Source organism: Astatotilapia calliptera, chromosome 8, assembly GCF_964374335.1.
Source record: "Astatotilapia calliptera chromosome 8, fAstCal68.1, whole genome shotgun sequence".
Classification (NCBI taxonomy): Eukaryota; Metazoa; Chordata; class Actinopteri; order Cichliformes; family Cichlidae; genus Astatotilapia; species Astatotilapia calliptera.
Genome location: NC_137429.1, coordinates 21,823,432 through 21,839,898, shown reverse-complemented (window position 1 = coordinate 21,839,898; position 16,467 = coordinate 21,823,432). Strand labels below are relative to the sequence as shown.

Here is a 16,467-nt window from a genome sequence, read left to right as displayed (position 1 = left end):
TTAATACTAACTATTGTTTGGTCACGTTCATTTAACTGGTCAAAATAGAAATTTCCGCTTGCACCTGAAGAGTCAGAAATTCCCGCCGGTGACAAAAGGCCAGTTTTGTCATGAACACAAAAAAGCTATCTTTTAAACTTTAGACACTATATTTGTTTTTCATCCATGAGCGTACTGTAGTTGGCGTCCGATAGCTAATAAGCATACGATAATCTGACAGTCTTGTTTTGTAGTTTAACCTGTTTTTCTTTGTTTGTTTGTTTGCCTTGAAAGAGCGGTGTATGGTTAGCAAAGAGTTAGCTTGATTTTAGACTGGCTAAATATCTTAGCTGAGTAATCAAAATACCTTTCATCTTTAATTCTGACCTCATTCTGCATTAAAATGAAAGTTGCAGAGGATCAAGTTGTTGAAGATGATTCTAGTTTCCAGGATGATGAGGTAAGATTTGAGTATTATTTTATTCAGTGCGTGTTAATACTATAGTGTCCCTCTTTAAAGAGGAAAAAAATATGTTAAATGAAGATTTGCCTTAAGATAAAAAAAAACAATGTTTAAATAACTTAAAGTTTAAGCTATATTATATTTTGGTTACAAATATTGTATAAAGATAATACAGAAGAGTAGATTAAAACATTATGAAAAGCTATAATCTGCAGGCTTTTTAATGTTATATTTACTCTTGATCAGTTAGCTCATATAGATTTTTCCTCTGAACCTCACAGGAGTCTTTCTTCCAAGACATTGATCTCCTGCAGAAACATGGGATAGTGAGTAAACAGCTGAGCTCAAAATCACTCATCTAACAAAAAGCAATTTGAGTGTGTGAGCATCAATCTGACCCTCCTGCCGTGTGATCACAGAACATGGCAGACATCAAAAAGCTGAAGTCAGTGGGCATCTGCACTGTTAAGGGGATCCAGATGACTACCCGCAAAGCTCTGTGTAACATCAAGGGCCTGTCAGAAGCAAAAGTGGAAAAAATCAAGGAAGCTGCTGGAAAATTGCTGGTAAGACACTGCTTTTTGAATCCTTAAATATCTGCTCTGTCCTGTTTATGTCTGTAGTGGGATCAAAACGTGACTGAAAAGACGATTTGTGTTATAGTTGATTCTCTTTATGTTGTAGAATGTCGGTTTCCAGACGGCTTTTGAATACAGCGCAAGGAGGAAGCAGGTGTTCCACGTCACAACTGGGAGCCAAGAGTTTGAGTTAAGTTTTCCTCATATTGGGCCTCATTCACAAACAGTGGACAAAACCTTGTGTACCCTATTTTCATTTTACACGCAAGTCCAGCATTCATCAGTAGTTTCTCACCTGAATTCGTCCATACCTTAATTAAGAACTCCCTCAAACTATCTTTATGCATAAATTCTCACCACTTGGATGAAGGCTAGAAGGTCACAAAAAATGTAAACAAACGTCTTTGTTTTTGGTATTAGTCCAAAAAGTCAGAGACAGAAAATTTGCTCATATTTATCATCCCTTTCTCAAGTCAGGAACCTTGAAATTATTTTGGAGAATGATCTTAGATTTGATAATCATATTCAGAAAATATTAAAACTTAAGATTGGTGAGAAATTGATCCATGCTTTTAGGTTAGCAAACAAGCAGGTTGAATTATTGTAACGCTCAATTTGCAGGAGTCTCCAGGTCATCAGTAGGACGAATCAGTTCTTATAGATGTGAAAATGTGACCCCACTATTGAAGTCACTTCATTGGCTTTCAGTGCTAGTTCATAAGCCTCTCTGTTGCTTGACCCCTCCAATGTGTCTTTGACTTACTAATTGTTTATAACCCGGTCAAACCTCTCACTGTGCTGAGGTTGCTTTGGTTACTGTGGTCCTGTTCTTTGGAACAAGCTGCCTGCTGACCAGAGGTCATATGCATCTGTGCCGACATTAAAAAAAACCCCTCAAAATGTTTTTGTTACATTAATTAGCGGTGCATGTGTGTTCTTTGTAAAGTTTAATTGAGCTTTTGTTGTAATTGAGCTTTTATTTTGTTTTCACTGCCTTAAAACCTACATAGGTTTTTATGTTTTTGTCTCCCGTGTTCATCAGACTGAGTTTAAGTATAATCAGTTGTGCTATTTAAACAAAAAAGTCATTGACATTGTTGAGCTGACAGATCAGACACTCCTCAGATCCTCACTCTTCTTCCTTTTGTGTGGTCTGTGTTCAGAGCACCTCCCTTTTGTTATTAACCATTGTCCCTTCTCAGCTGACTCTTTTTAAAAGCTGTGCACTTTCTGGCTTCCTCCTCAGGCACTGTTTCAGTTCCTTCAGTCATAAATTATCCAGTTTTGTTTGTTTGTTTTTTTCAACTTCCCCGCAGTTCACGCAGATAACAGGTAGCGAGCGGTCGTCTACTGGCTCAGAATGCTTGTAGTTCAATAAAATACACACAGTTGTGAATCTCAGGGTTATTTTTCACTGAACTTTGTGCACGCAGTAATCACACTAGACTTTCTTCTTTGCTTCATAGCTTTAGCATATTAATAGATAAATTGGCAGTAACATGGAGGATATAGGAGGTTTTTGAGATTTATCAACAGCAGCGTTAGTATTGATTAAACCGATGATTTTACATGTATGTGAACTGTGTCTCTGCAGTAAATTGCTGGGTGGAGGTGTAGAGAGTATGGCGATCACAGAGGCCTTTGGAGGTGAGCAGACGCCCCCCTGTAATGCGTTCCTCTCTGATGTTTTCTCATCTAAATTCATGAATACATTTCAAATTCATGAATTTACTCTCAGTATGTCTTCTTCTAGAGTTTCGCACAGGAAAAACCCAGCTGTCTCACACGCTCTGTGGTGAGTAAAGAATCTTTTTTGTTGGTTTTTAGCTTCCTGATACAGAGTAGTTTAAAACGCGTTCTTTGTCATTCAGTCACTGCTCAGTTGCCGGGCGAGGATGGATACTCGGGCGGAAAAGTAATCTTCATTGACACGGAGAACACCTTGTATCCTTGGAATGAGCACGGCACAAATATATATATCGTCAGCTGAAACGCTGCCATGTAACGCTGATGGTAATCTGCCTCCTATTTTCCTTGACTTGTACTTGTCTGATTTGAGTCGCCCGGACAGACTGAGAGACATCGCTGACAGGTTTAACGTGGACCATGATGCCGTGCTGGACAACGTGCTTTACGCCCGAGCCTACACTAGTACGAACATGCATTACAGTTGATTTAGACTGACTTTTTTAGAGCATTTTATAAAGAACTGAAAACTCTGCAGGTGAACACCAGATGGAGCTGTTGGACTTTGTAGCAGCCAAATTTCATGAAGAAGGAGGCGTGTTCAAGCTGTTGGTAAGCAAGAGAACTTTTCTTCTGATATTGGTTTTAGTCATCAACTCTGTAAATCTAATCAAGGTGGAGAACAACACCTAGAAACCGGGTTTCCCTGTTTCTCTGGCCTTTCACTCTGCTTGTGTGCTCGTCGTTGGTAGATTATCGACTCCATCATGGCTCTGTTCAGAGTGGACTTCTCTGGCAGAGGGGAGCTCGCTGAGCGGCAGCAGAAACTGGCCCAGATGCTTTCAAGGCTGCAGAAAATCTCTGAAGGTCTGAATCAGGATTCTCGGTTTTTGTGTGTAAATATTTATGCCATTAACACCTTATCTTTTACACGAACTGTTGGAAACAGAAGTTGCTGGTGGTTGACTGGAAATAGCACCCTGATCATTTTCCTCATATAGTAACCTTTATGTATAAGGAATGTCGGATAAACAATCATCAACATGGAGACAGAATGTTTTTAAAGCTTTGAGATGAGTGTTTCCACTGACTGTGAACTGACTGTGAAACAGTGCGCTAATTGGGCCAATGACTTGTGATTTGTAACTCCTTAACCACAAAAAATCTTCCATTTTGACAGATGAGGACCAGAAGTTTTTTTGCACCTACAACTCTCACCATCTGGTGACCTTATATAGACTGTAGGTTTAAAGCACTTCCACTTTGGCTTCGTTTTTCCAACCTGGAAGCTAGGTCCTAGAGGTGGGAGTCACCAGGCACCCCATGATGCACGCTTAACAACTCATGAGCTGCTTAAGAGAATATTACATTGATCTTTCACTTTTGAGCTCAGCAGCTTTCTTGGTCTATAAGAATGTAACTAGAATACAACCAGCTGAGTCTGTGTTCATTGACAATGCCTCATTCAGACTGATTGCAGTCTGTTTGCATTCATGAGACAGCAACTATTTACAAACCTTCAACTATCTCTGTGGGTGATTGCGATTCTTAAACCGATGCTTGCGTTCAAACTTCACTGACTCTGATCTATGTTTTCGTCAGAGTACAACGTAGCTGTGTTTATTACCAACCAAATGACAGCTGATCCTGGAGCCGGAATGACGTAAGATAGCGCAGATTCCCTCATGCTTACAAATAGGAGGTTTTCTGATAAAAACGCCGTGTGAAACACTGCTGAGATGTTCTTAAGTTTCTCACCCATTTCAGGTTTCAAGCTGATCCCAAGAAGCCAATTGGTGGGCACATCCTGGCCCACGCTTCCACCACACGCATCAGCTTGAGGAAGGGGCGTGGGGAGATGAGAATCGCCAAGATATTTGACAGGTATTTAGCAGTTCAAGGGCAATTTTCATAGTGATCAGTTTAATTATTAATGACTTGGATCAAGTATAAGACATGATATGACACTGTAGTGACAAAGATGTGAACGTGAGCAAAGCGTGAAAAGTCTTAGATAAATGTTCTACACTCATCTGTCTCTTCGTGTTTGCTTCCAGTCCTGATATGCCTGAGAATGAGGCAACCTTTGCCATCTCTGCTGGAGGAGTTACTGATGCCAAAGATTGAAGTATAATTGAAGTATAATAAAAGGAAAAGATGAGACTTGCATGTTAACACTGTTCCTTGCTAACCCGTCAACTTGTTAGTTATATTATTTATTTATTTATTAATAGCTTCATTAACCTTGTGTAATTTGTTAAAGATTAAAGTCTGACATATAGTATTGTACTATTTGGTGGTGGTGTTGTTTCTGTTTGAGAGATTGTTATGAAATTAATAAAGAATAAAAATCCCTTTTCTGATGTTTCATACTTGGGTTTCATGGGGGGGGGGGGGGGGGCTGCAAGACTGACTGTAGACTTAGCGGGTTTGCAGGTGTCCGGTGCTGCCCTCTGGCGGTGTGCGAGGGACGTGCAGCTGCCGTGCACCACTTCTCGTCAGCTACGGGATCCATATGCTTGTCAAGGCAAGGCTTAACAAAGCAATGGGAACTTCACCGAGCGTGCTGCTAAGAGTCTAAAACACACCAGCAACTAAACCCGTATAAACGGAACCACAAAAATCATTCGCCTTGCCCGGTGGTGGGAAGCCTGTCAACTCTGGAAAAAGCAGCGATGGACACGAGAGACACAGCCCCGGATTCGTGGGAGCTGGAAGAGGATGCCGAGGCCCCTGCTGCCGCGGCGGGACTCCCAACCGCCTTCGCCGCCCTTAACGTCAACGCCAAGCCGTTTGTCCCCAACGTTAACGCCCCGGTGTTTGTACCAAGCTTCCTTCAAGCCAGCGCTGTGGAAATGCCGGCTTCAGATGGTAGGTTAAATTCCAGACAGCTGGCTGGAAGTTAGCTTAACTTGCTAGCTTGCTTGCTAGTCCAGCTAAGTTAGCCTTCCTGTGTGTAACTCGCTGTGCTGAACAGCACAGCATACCCTCTAACTCATCAACAAGTCGGCACAAGTGCGGCTGTGGTGCAATAGCTGATTCATGACGTAGTAGTAACGAATATGTGAGCCGCGGGCAATCTTTTCTAATGAGTAGTTACGAAAGTATTTTTTGTTTTCTTATCTTTAAGGTACCCCTGATCCAGCTGCCAGTATGGAGGTGTCAGAAACAGTCGGTACGCATCCACAGTGTACTCCAGTGCACTGCATGTTCACTTGGTTAAGTTACAGCTCTAGCTCAGGCTTCAGGGGGTAGATACAGGCTCAGGTGTGCAAGATTTAACATCCACGTTATAAGTATCACACCAGACCTCATGCAGTTTTTAAAGCTTGGATGCTCACTACTTGTAAGTAGTTACTGAGCCATATTTGGTTTTCTGTCATTGGTAGAAACCCACGTGCATGGGCCTAGGTAGAATGTGGTGCAACCTCACTCGCTCCTGCCCAAAATAGATCTCCTACTGGCACATGCCGTGATTCGTATGTGTCAAGAGCTGCCCGTCCAAGGCCCCGGCCTGCTCTGTGTCAGTGCACTGTGTTTGGTTACACCAGGAACATATTAACTTTGTTCTGGTGAGGCTTTATTTCCCTCATATTTGGCCTTTTGCCCGGATGTCATACACCTCTGCTTGAGTTATGGGGAACTCATTTTTGCTTTTCAAAGAGTGGCTGAGGCAGGGACACAAAACCAGATGACCGTGTAGTGTACATAAGGACAGATAAGTGAGCGAGCTCTGCAGTCACCTCCCTTAGTCCCATTGCCTGCAGACACATTCATGGAGATGGTTGCTGCAACATTTGTTCCTTCAGATGTCCCCGAACATGTCTCAAAATATAAGTACAGCTTGACGAGACTGCCTACAAAGTCAGCTGATTATAAATGAAGGGCGTGGAGAAGAAAATAGACATTGTACTCAACTGCTGGGCCGCATAATTTCATAGTGACGGAAACTGGAGGCTTATTTGTGTGTTGCCAAGGGAAGATGCTTCTTCTTCTGCAAGGCACAGCACATTTTCAGCGTCCTCTTGCTCCTGATTTATTTATTTTTGACGCACTTGCGTTGCAGAACATTGCATTGATTTTGTCTTTATAAAGTGGGCAGACCACGGATATGTAGCAATAGGGTGCTTTTTAGGTTATTTAGAAAGTCCTGCAGCACATATTACAAAGCATGCTGAATTAAAGCAATAGACTATGCAGGAGATGTAGATAAATGGAGGTGAGGCCTGTCTTTTAAGTTGTTTGATTGAAATCTTTGTGCAAATGTGCTTGAAAAGATTTAAGTTTGCTAAAAGATCTGGCAAGATGTACATCAGCTTGACTGAAGCCCAGGATCTGCAATAAGTCAGTTGTCACTTTTGATTTTATTCCTATCATACAGCGTCTTTAAAGTTCCTCCCAGCAAATGAAAAGCAGCCCCCAAGTTGTCGGTGCGATGCCGGTTATTACAGCGGAGTTAGATAACTAGAAATGTGCAAAATGTGTGCTTCCAGCTCCAGTGGAGAATGGAAGCACAGAGGCAGACATGCCCACAGAGGAAGAGACGTGGGAGCAGAAGGAGGAGCCCGGGGGAGACGAAGGAGGTGGCGGACAGGAGGATCTGGGGTCTGGGGAGACCTGCGCGGAGGAGGGAGGCGCAGCAGGGAAAGAGGACGAGGAGATGATGGAGGAGGAAGAGGAGGAGATGCCCCTGCCCAAAGTGGCTCCGGCGCCACCAGACGCTCCTAAGAAAGAACACGTTAACGTGGTCTTCATTGGTCATGTTGGTGCGTTGCATTCGGTTGTGTTTCATCTAAGGCTGTTTATGCAAAGTTATGTTCACTAAAAAATTGGTTGTACTTGCCAGATGCCGGGAAATCGACGATCGGAGGACAGATCATGTGAGTGATCCATTTATTTTTAAATGTTTTGTGTTGTTTTTGATTCGTTTCTTTATGGAGTTGTTTTTAGCTCAACTAGCGATACAGGAGAATAAAAACACAGAGTTGAATCATCTGTTACAACAGCCGAAGCCTGTGGCTGTCTCGGACGTGCGCTGGGCTGCACGTTTTGTTAACGTTTCCTCCCTTTGTGCCCTCATTGAAAGGTACTTAACTGGAATGGTGGACAAACGAACCCTGGAGAAATATGAAAGAGAAGCGAAAGAAAAAAACAGGGAGACATGGTGAGGGGCGTCGTGTTTTGACGGCATTTACCTTCTTTGTGCCGTACGCACCTTTTTGTAAAACATAAATGAATGCACGAGCGCGGTTGTTGCAGGTACCTGTCGTGGGCTCTGGATACAAATCAGGAGGAGAGAGACAAAGGGAAGACGGTCGAGGTTGGAAGAGCTTACTTCGAGACGGAGAAAAAACACTTCACCATCCTCGATGCCCCCGGACACAAGAGCTTTGTCCCCAACATGATCGGTGGGGCGTCACAAGCTGACCTAGCAGTCCTGGTGAGACAGATCTTTATCCCTGAACCTCAGAAACATATCACCCGGTTCTTTCACGGGTTGATTTAATATAAAAGGCGCTCTCTAAATATTTCTCTCTTGCCTTATTGGTTTTTGCCAGGTGATTTCGGCAAGAAAGGGCGAGTTTGAGACGGGATTCGAAAAGGGTGGGCAGACGCGGGAGCATGCCATGCTGGCTAAAACGGCAGGAGTTAAACATCTCATTGTCCTCATCAACAAGATGGATGACCCCACTGTCAACTGGAGCCTAGAAAGGTGATTTAAAATGGATAATTTGGGAATTTTAATGTTTATTTCGGACTTTATTTAAAAAAGAAAAACATGCAGTATCTCCAGGAAAGTGTTAGTATTAATTTTGGCATTTAAAATGTGGTTAAGTGACTGATTTTATTTGTTTTATTTGTTCATTAATGATTCCAGTGTGATATTTATGTCAAACACAATGTTAAGAAATATTTTAATAATTTTTTTGTTTTCTTCTCGCAGGTATGAGGAGTGTAAGGAGAAGCTGGTGCCATTTCTAAAGAAGGTGGGCTTCAACCCTAAGAAGGACATCCACTTTATGCCTTGCTCTGGACTCACAGGTGCCAACCTCAAGGACCCTGTATCCGAATGCCCCTGGTACACGTAAGTCAGCTCTCTGAACGGCCCCTGAAGTCATCAGGCGTTGAACGCGTGAGCTCTTTCTGAGTATGTCACGCTTATTTATATTTCAGCGAATTCAAATATAGTTCTTGCAGTCTGTATTTCCTGCTCTATGACGAGTACAAAATGATGAGTGCCCGGCTCGGCCTATTATTTGCGTGCGAGAGTTTATTTAAAATGCACGCTAAGTGCTTTGCAGGAAGACAAATCAAAGAGAAAGACAACAAAGGGATAGATTACACAGCTATGCAGATTAGTAGCTGACACAAAGCCTGTGAATAAATGTTATGTTTGGAGTGATAAAAGGGGAAGAAAGAAAGAATGAATATTTAAACACGTGGCTTTTTAAGAAAAAATAAAGTTAAGGGTACTACCGTAATTGTCGGGCTATAAGCCGCTACTTTTTCCACAAGCTTTGAACCCTGCGGCTTTTAGTCAGGTGCGGCTTTTCTATGGATTGTCCCTGATTTTTGTCATATCGTAAGACGATTTGTTTTGTTTGTTCCGCTGTTGTACGGCACTACGTTGCCTGGCGGAAGGGCATGTGATCAGACACACAGTATCGGGGTTCAAGAGTGGTATGTTGGTCACATGTCCATCCGCCAGGCAACATAGTGCCGTACAAGTAGCTCGAAAAACAAACTTCAAAGTAGCGCTACACGTTCAGCGGGAGTCGTGGATGATGTGCGGCAATAAACTTGCGAAAAGCAAGTTATGCTCAACTCCACCGGTGGAATCTGACAGCGTGGAAAAGTGTGAAAACATCCATCCATCCACCTGAGCCTAAAAGGTAGTCTGAATCTATTTTTCTGGTGTGTAGGTTATTGTTATGTACTACATTTGTTACTCGTTTTTGAAGCACAGCACATGTTTCGTACTTGTAATTACCGCTACTTGTACATATACCTAAAAAGTTGTGCAAATATGTACCCATAACTTGTTTTTCAAAATATTAATAAAAGAGATGTGTCTCCAAACAGCCATCTCTTTCCTGACAATTCGCTTTGTGCATATTCTCTTACATATGATAAGTCAACATTGAAACACCTGCGGCTTTTAGTCAGGTGCGGCTAATGTATGTGCAAAACAGGATTTTCCCCTGATTTTAGCTTGTGCGGCTAATATTCAGGTGCGCTTTGTAGTCCGGGAAATACGGTAATTTAAATATGTGAGTGAATTAAAAAAATGAATAAATGAGCCGTCGAGTGAGGAGGATTCTTTGATTCTTTGTAATTATGGTGCTGACCATATGAATGATTATGATGAGCAACAACTAGAGGGGCACTAGGTGTTGTGTCAACACTTCAGGTTATATTATTATATTACTGTGTAGAGTAGAGAGTTTTCATTATACCCCTCTGGATGTAAAGACACATGGTGACGTCCTGCACTGTCAACAAGCAGACAGGCTGCCCTTGAAAGCCTTCACAGCGCGAGAACACAAGACAAACAGAACACAGTTAGGTCATTGTGCTCTGAACGGCATCACCAGGCTTGAACCTTTATAAGATAAAGTGAGACCTCACCAGAGAGAAGGGTCAGTACCAAAAAAACCACAACACTGTGTCAACCTTACTGACTTTAAGCACATAAATATACTAATTAGTCCCCGTCATCCAACTGGTCACTGCCTTAATCATCTCTTACAGTATAATAATCTATAAATAACAATAATAACAGTGATTCTGAAGTACACAGTGATCATAATGGCCATGTTAAAGCTTAGCTGGGGTGATAGGATAGTTGCTTTGCTGCATAAGTTGATAATTATGTGTGAAGAAAGAATCAATATGTAGTGTTCAGCTCACACTCCTTCAGCCTCTGGTGACTTTGGGAGAATCAGAGGATCAAAATTCTGAGGCCAAAAAGACAATTTGTTTGAATTAAAGGAGGTGATCTATTATGCTGAGTTCAAACTCCACAGTTCTCTGTTGTAATCTGTCAAAGTAGTTTAAAATCAGACTTATGTATTTTACCCTAGGCCTTGAGTTAATGAACTCTTTGAAGCACGCTGCGTTAGCGCTTCATAACCTCTCCATTTAAATTTCTTCTCCATTTGGCCCTCTACAGAGGTTGGGCACTGCAGCATAAACAACATTATTACAAAAGTGTGCAGTGAATCTGGGATGTTGTTGCCTTTGAAATGGTTGCTTCAAAGACAGGGACCAGGTTTGCAACCACCTGTGTTCAGCTGCCATCTTTAAAGAGACTGGCGCTTCAAGACGGCGATAAAACGTCTGCTATCAGTTTGCCATTGAATGGGCGGTCAAGTTGGCAATTGGATGCAATGTGTTTTTGATAACGTGGCAGTTAACTGCGATAAATTGGGGAACATTTCAAATGTGTTGCTTTCTACATGCACACTTCATAATATGCAAATCGGAAAAAAGTGGAAAAAAAGGTCTGAAGCCGGAGCATTAAAGTCACATTTATATGCTAGCTTTGGCTGTGTTTGACTATCTGTAATTGTAACAGTATGCATAAATGATGGGTAATAATGAAAAGATGGAGGTAAGGCTTGTTTACACATGCTGATTTAAATATTTCCAGCATTTATAATGAAGGAAGCCAGTGTGTGCGGTGTTTCTTTGACTTTTTGCTTTACAGAACTCATAAGTCATAGAGAAATAAGACTGCACAGATTTGTTCTGTTTTCTGTAGTGTTGTTTGTTTTTTTTGTGCATTGATTTGTGTGAAGCAAATGCTGACTACAATAAAAACCTTTACTGTTTACTTTTGTTTTGCTTATTTCTTTTTCTAACAGGGGTTTGCCATTTATTGCCCACCTGGACAGTTTGCCAAACTTCACCAGATCAAGCGACGGGCCTGTCAGACTACCTATCGTAGACAAATACAAGGTGAGCAACTGGAAGCTTTTGATCCTCATTTCCTGTAAGAAGAAAACCAAAACCATTGGCAGCTTGTGTTCTGCACAGCTCCGCTCTCAGAGGATGAGTGGGTGTAAAATTTCTTTTGGTTCGTGCTCACTTTGCCAAAATCCTTTTTCGCTCTCTTGTCAGTTTGTCATTTTGCTTCCTCTTGAGTTTTTTTCCCAGAACACACAGACAGTCACACAATGAGCCACACACACACACACTGTGGCCTCCGCACAGCCATTCCTCTTTGAGATAATTGAGCTCCTTGGCGCTCAGCTTGGTTTAGATGTTGGAAGCAGTTCATCACACACTGTAAGCGTTGTTGGAATTGAATTATTTTGAAACAAAAATTGACCATCGGCTCTTCTTCCTTTCTTCATATGTCATCATCTGTCTTTATCCTGTTGTCTTTCTCTCCCAGCGATTGCATAAGAGCCTTATGTAGCAGTTATATGACTAAGTAGCCTCAATTGATGTTCTCCTGAAGTAATGGGATTATGGTTCAGTCAACTGGATGCTGCATACTAATGGTCACCGAGACTGCCAGGACTTTGATACAGCAACCTTTCAGCTGTGGAGAAAACACTGTGCATTATTTTGGTGGTGTCTGAAAGCTCACAGTCATGATCATTATTTCATTTTTTTACTGCCAAAAGAAAAGTATCATATCTTATACAGCAAGCTGCTTCTTCCAAGAGTCCATGTTTTTCTAAGGCTTGCATTAGAACTATGTGCTTATTGAAAGTATGAGGAAATGCAGTATTTAAGACTAAAGTAAATGGGATATGGACTGGCACTTACACATTTATATAGCACTTTTGTTTGTACCTAAGGGTTTGTTTAACATTCCTGCACTCACACATGTGTCGGGGGTAACTCTGGCCCAGTATCTTTCCCCAACCATAGTCTGACATGCAGACTTGAGTCGCTGGAGAAACAGTCCTCTGACCTTCCACTCTACCTCCTGAGCCACACCCACCACAGTCAGAATGGATTTACTGACTGTTTAAAGTGAACTTATATATTTGAACTGTATATTTTTATTTTTGGACTCTACTAGAGTAGCTTTGCATGATTCAAAGTTCAAGATAATCCTTATTATAATCTTGTTCTGAGCTATGGTGCATTCCTTCAGTTCACCCACCTTCCCTTTAAGCCAACTTTCCTGTGATTGGCTGCTCCTCGTAAACAGGAGATTTGGACAGAAGGGGGGCGGAGCTTCTGTGCTCACAGGGATTATTTGCAAACAGCAAAGAAACTTTGACCATATTTGATATGACATTCCACCAGTGTAAAATTATCTATATGGCAGATGTTATTTGGACACATGGGTGTATTAGCGGTTAGCAAAGTATAGTGCATTTACTTGAATATTGCCTCTAACTGTGGGTTTCCTTGTTTGTAGGATATGGGTACTGTTATCCTTGGAAAGCTGGAATCTGGATCCATTAGTAAAGCCCAGCAGCTGGTCATGATGCCAAACAGGGTGAGTCCTCTTCTTGATTGAAAGAGGATCCTGTAACCACAAATACTCAGTTTCATTTTCATTGCCAGTCATATATATTTCTGCATCAATGCAGAAATAGTCTTTCCTCACTTCACGTGTAGCTGTATGCATGTGTGTGTTGCAGCACACGGTGGAGGTTTTGAGCCTGCTGAGTGACGATGTGGAGACGGACGACGCAAGTCCTGGGGAGAACCTGAAGTTGCGGCTGAAGGGCATAGAGGAGGAAGAGATCCTTCCTGGTTTTATCCTCTGCAGCCCCGACAACCTCTGCCACTCTGGGCGCACCTTTGATGCGCAGGTAAAGACTGGATAATTACTGCATGCTGGCTTCTAACTCCTGACTTTGACAGTCGTTAACTGTGGGGAGAAGTTGGGGGGATGAAAGGGGGTGAGGTAACCACAGGTGATGCCATTTATTTAATTTAATGCCAGCAAATAAACTCCTCACCACAGGCTCCTGTAATGAATCCGCTCCCGTGTCTCTGCTGTGTCTCATATTAAAAACAAAACTAAATGCATCCTTTTGCAGGTTGGCTATGTTAGAAAGCAGTCGCCACTCTGGTTGATGATCATGTGTTCACAGCAGGTCTACACAGACCAGCAGAAGTAATTATCAAAGATGAGGCATTTCTCCATAAGAGCTTTGGAGACACATTTTTCAAGCCTGTGTTAATTGCAGAGTTGTCTGATGGAGCTTGCTTTGGACAAGTTGAGCAGACACAGGCTTATAAAGTAAGACTTTTGCCAGACAAATAGTTACTTATGTGTTGATAATCTGTACTTTTCTTTGTGAAATGCTTACCTTCAGGTCTGAAAATAAGCTTAGGCAAGACATCCATTTAAACATCGTAGTATACACACCGCTTTATATTAAGGGGTCACAAGGTTCAAAGGATCTTTTCTGGTATTATAAGAGAATATGTGACGCAGCATGCAAAAACCCACCTGTAGTCCAAAACGTTCATTTTTTTACCAAATGTTTCCTAAAATTTCAAAGCTTCAAGAGATTGTTAACATGCAAAAAATGATTTTCCCATTTAGTAGTCTCTAGTGAGACTCGGGTCTCACTTTTAGTTGTTGATTATCTGCATTTTTGATCTGGAAAAGATCAAAGATGCATTTGATCCGGGCTTGGGACCCCCCCGTGGCTCGGTTGAAGTTAAGATAACAAACACTGGGAATACTGCGAAGCCTGCTTGTTGTTGATTGTGTCATTCCTTGGCTGTTTTCATGCACAGCTGGGATTCTCGGGCAGAATCTTTTGTCAGCTTTTCCTGTACTGTATGTATTGAAACATCTCCAAACACACATGGAAAATACAGCATATAAGGCAAAAAAAAAGAGTCAGAAGAAGGCAAATTTTCTTATAATTTCTTAAAGTAATCTTCAGGAATAGTTCTCTAGGCTTCTTGAAGGACATCAACGCTGCTCTTTGGATGTTGACTGCCTTTTTTTCAGTTTTTTACTCTTTATTTTTCTTATATTCAAGAAATTAAAACAAATGATGTGCTTTTGTAACAGGCTACTAACAGCAAAGTATCTAAAGACACAATCTGGTTTTCAAGTCCTCTGAAATGTTCTTTTGGGTTTTTTTTAGATCGTCATCATCGAGCACAAATCCATCATTTGTCCTGGTTACAATGCAGTCCTTCACATCCACACCTGCATCGAAGAAGTGCAAATTACAGTAAGTTACTGTTGGGCTTACATATTAGTTATTTGGTTATTTCATTCTTTAATTATTTGATTACTCGTGCTAAACTTGTGCAATTCTCACCACAGGCCTTAATCTGTCTGGTGGACAAGAAGACGGGAGAGAAAAGCAAAACACGACCACGCTTTGTGAAGCAGGACCAGGTTTGTATCGCCAGGCTCCGGGCAGCAGGAGTCATCTGCTTAGAGACCTTCAAAGACTTCCCTCAGATGGGGCGATTCACACTGAGAGACGAAGGTAAGGACACCGTGCAGGCTTGAAGTTAGCTGGATTTGTTTTCAGGCATCTTTGAATCGCCCTTTTGTCCCTCAATTCTCTTGATACTATTAGGCAAAACAATCGCCATTGGCAAAGTGCTGAAGCTGGTGCCAGAAAAGGACTAAATGCAACAATGGCAGCATGCATGGAGTTCTTCCACTCGTTCCCAGAGGAGAAATGCTGCTAGAGCCGACCCAAACAGCTACTCTCTCTTTACACACAACTATGCTGAAGAGACGAACAACGACAAAAAAGGAGGGAAGAATAAAATCATGTCAAATGAAGAAAACATGACTGAATCAGTTTTTATGATGAACCATATGAAATGAGAGACCAAGTCCAGTGTGTCAGCTTTCTCATATTGAGAGCTCAGCTATGCCACTAATGTAGCTACATGCCCCGCCCCTTTCTGTACTCCCAGGCCTGACCGTACGGTCTGCTGGCCGCGCCATTTGTTTTTTGAATGGAGATGGATGCAGTGTTGTTGAGTTTGGGGAAGGAAAAAAAACAACAAAAACAAATAAAGTCCAGAATGATTTCATATCCTGCAAAAAGAGCAGAGTTAGTCTATAATTATCATTTGCTAAGTGCTTCTCCCATCTCAAGAGCAGGATTTAGAGTCCAGAGAGGACATTTTTATTTGATTTTAAGGATTGCTGTGCCAGAGTCTTTAGTTTGGTCTCTCTCCACATGAGATGGTTTAATTGGACTGAGCTCACATACTACTCTGATGAACCAAGGGTAAACACACTCACACGGACAGACCCACACAGCTGTTACATAATCGAAATGGAAAATAAAAGATCAAGCTGTAACTGAAAGGTGTATTTGTCTGATTTGTACCACAGGTTTACAGCAGGGATGTATTGTCAGGTTAAACGACTGCACTCATACACCACATTTCTTTTAGATTTGTTCCTTATTTAACCAAATAACAAATGTCTAACAGTAAAAGACCCATGACCTTACAAATCTGTTTGATGCACTTTTAATTTAGGTTTTTAATATGTAAATGTTCTATGCAGAGTGTTTGAGGGTAGATTAAGGAAGTCTGAAGTGGCAGAGATGCAGGACAGGTGTGAGGGCAGGGAGGTGGACGGGTTCAAGGTGAGAAAAAGATATCAGGGTGGAGAAGAGTGAAGTAATGGTAGCAGCAACAGAAAGGGAAAGTTTATCAGGTGGTAGTGAGATCTGAGGTATATTACGAAGCCAGATTAATGTCTTAACGAGCTATGTTGAGCTTAACGTCAGAGTTTTGCAAGTGAGGAAAGTGACTTTTTAAAAAAAACCTGGCTAAATCACG

The 16,467-nt window shown here is 41.8% G+C and overlaps 2 protein-coding genes across 3 annotated transcripts; both read left to right on the top strand.

Annotated features, from left to right (window-relative positions):
* The first annotated feature begins 234 nt into the window (after positions 1-234).
* On the top strand, positions 235-5,064 carry dmc1 (DNA meiotic recombinase 1). Its single transcript, XM_026177132.2, has 13 exons — positions 235-439; positions 724-768; positions 862-1,008; positions 1,127-1,209; positions 2,615-2,667; positions 2,774-2,815; positions 2,892-2,964; positions 3,080-3,171; positions 3,245-3,318; positions 3,459-3,573; positions 4,309-4,369; positions 4,474-4,590; positions 4,764-5,064. Exons 1-13 carry the CDS (start codon positions 383-385, stop codon positions 4,831-4,833), a joined length of 1,029 nt encoding a protein of 342 aa, XP_026032917.1. The 5' UTR covers positions 235-382; the 3' UTR covers positions 4,834-5,064.
* Positions 5,065-5,154: 90 nt separating this feature from the next.
* On the top strand, positions 5,155-15,985 carry gspt1 (G1 to S phase transition 1). 2 transcript variants are annotated; one of them, XM_026177128.2, is made up of 14 exons: positions 5,155-5,577; positions 5,837-5,881; positions 7,200-7,472; positions 7,553-7,586; positions 7,793-7,870; positions 7,966-8,146; positions 8,265-8,419; positions 8,651-8,791; positions 11,574-11,667; positions 13,091-13,171; positions 13,317-13,490; positions 14,790-14,879; positions 14,975-15,143; positions 15,237-15,985. In XM_026177128.2, exons 1-14 carry the CDS (start codon positions 5,382-5,384, stop codon positions 15,287-15,289), a joined length of 1,764 nt encoding a protein of 587 aa, XP_026032913.1. In that variant the 5' UTR covers positions 5,155-5,381; the 3' UTR covers positions 15,290-15,985. The 2 variants fall into 2 exon arrangements, with proteins under 2 accessions (XP_026032913.1, XP_026032914.1); XM_026177129.2 differs by lacking the exon at positions 5,837-5,881 and having other exon boundaries at positions 5,175-5,577.
* The last annotated feature ends 482 nt before the right edge of the window (positions 15,986-16,467 follow it).

What these genes read in the sequence shown, in the direction of transcription:
- gspt1 (XM_026177128.2), top strand. Translation starts at nt 5,382, where the DNA reads ATGGACACGAGAGACACAGCCCCGGATTCGTGGGAGCTGGAAGAGGAT. An exon ending in GGAAATGCCGGCTTCAGATG is followed by an intron (nt 5,578 to 5,836) that starts GTAGGTTAAATT and finishes CTTATCTTTAAG; the next exon opens with GTACCCCTGATCCAGCTGCC. An exon ending in GTCAACTGGAGCCTAGAAAG is followed by an intron (nt 8,420 to 8,650) that starts GTGATTTAAAAT and finishes TTCTTCTCGCAG; the next exon opens with GTATGAGGAGTGTAAGGAGA.
- dmc1 (XM_026177132.2), top strand. Translation starts at nt 383, where the DNA reads ATGAAAGTTGCAGAGGATCAAGTTGTTGAAGATGATTCTAGTTTCCAG. An exon ending in GATCACAGAGGCCTTTGGAG is followed by an intron (nt 2,668 to 2,773) that starts GTGAGCAGACGC and finishes GTCTTCTTCTAG; the next exon opens with AGTTTCGCACAGGAAAAACC. An exon ending in GATCCTGGAGCCGGAATGAC is followed by an intron (nt 4,370 to 4,473) that starts GTAAGATAGCGC and finishes CACCCATTTCAG; the next exon opens with GTTTCAAGCTGATCCCAAGA.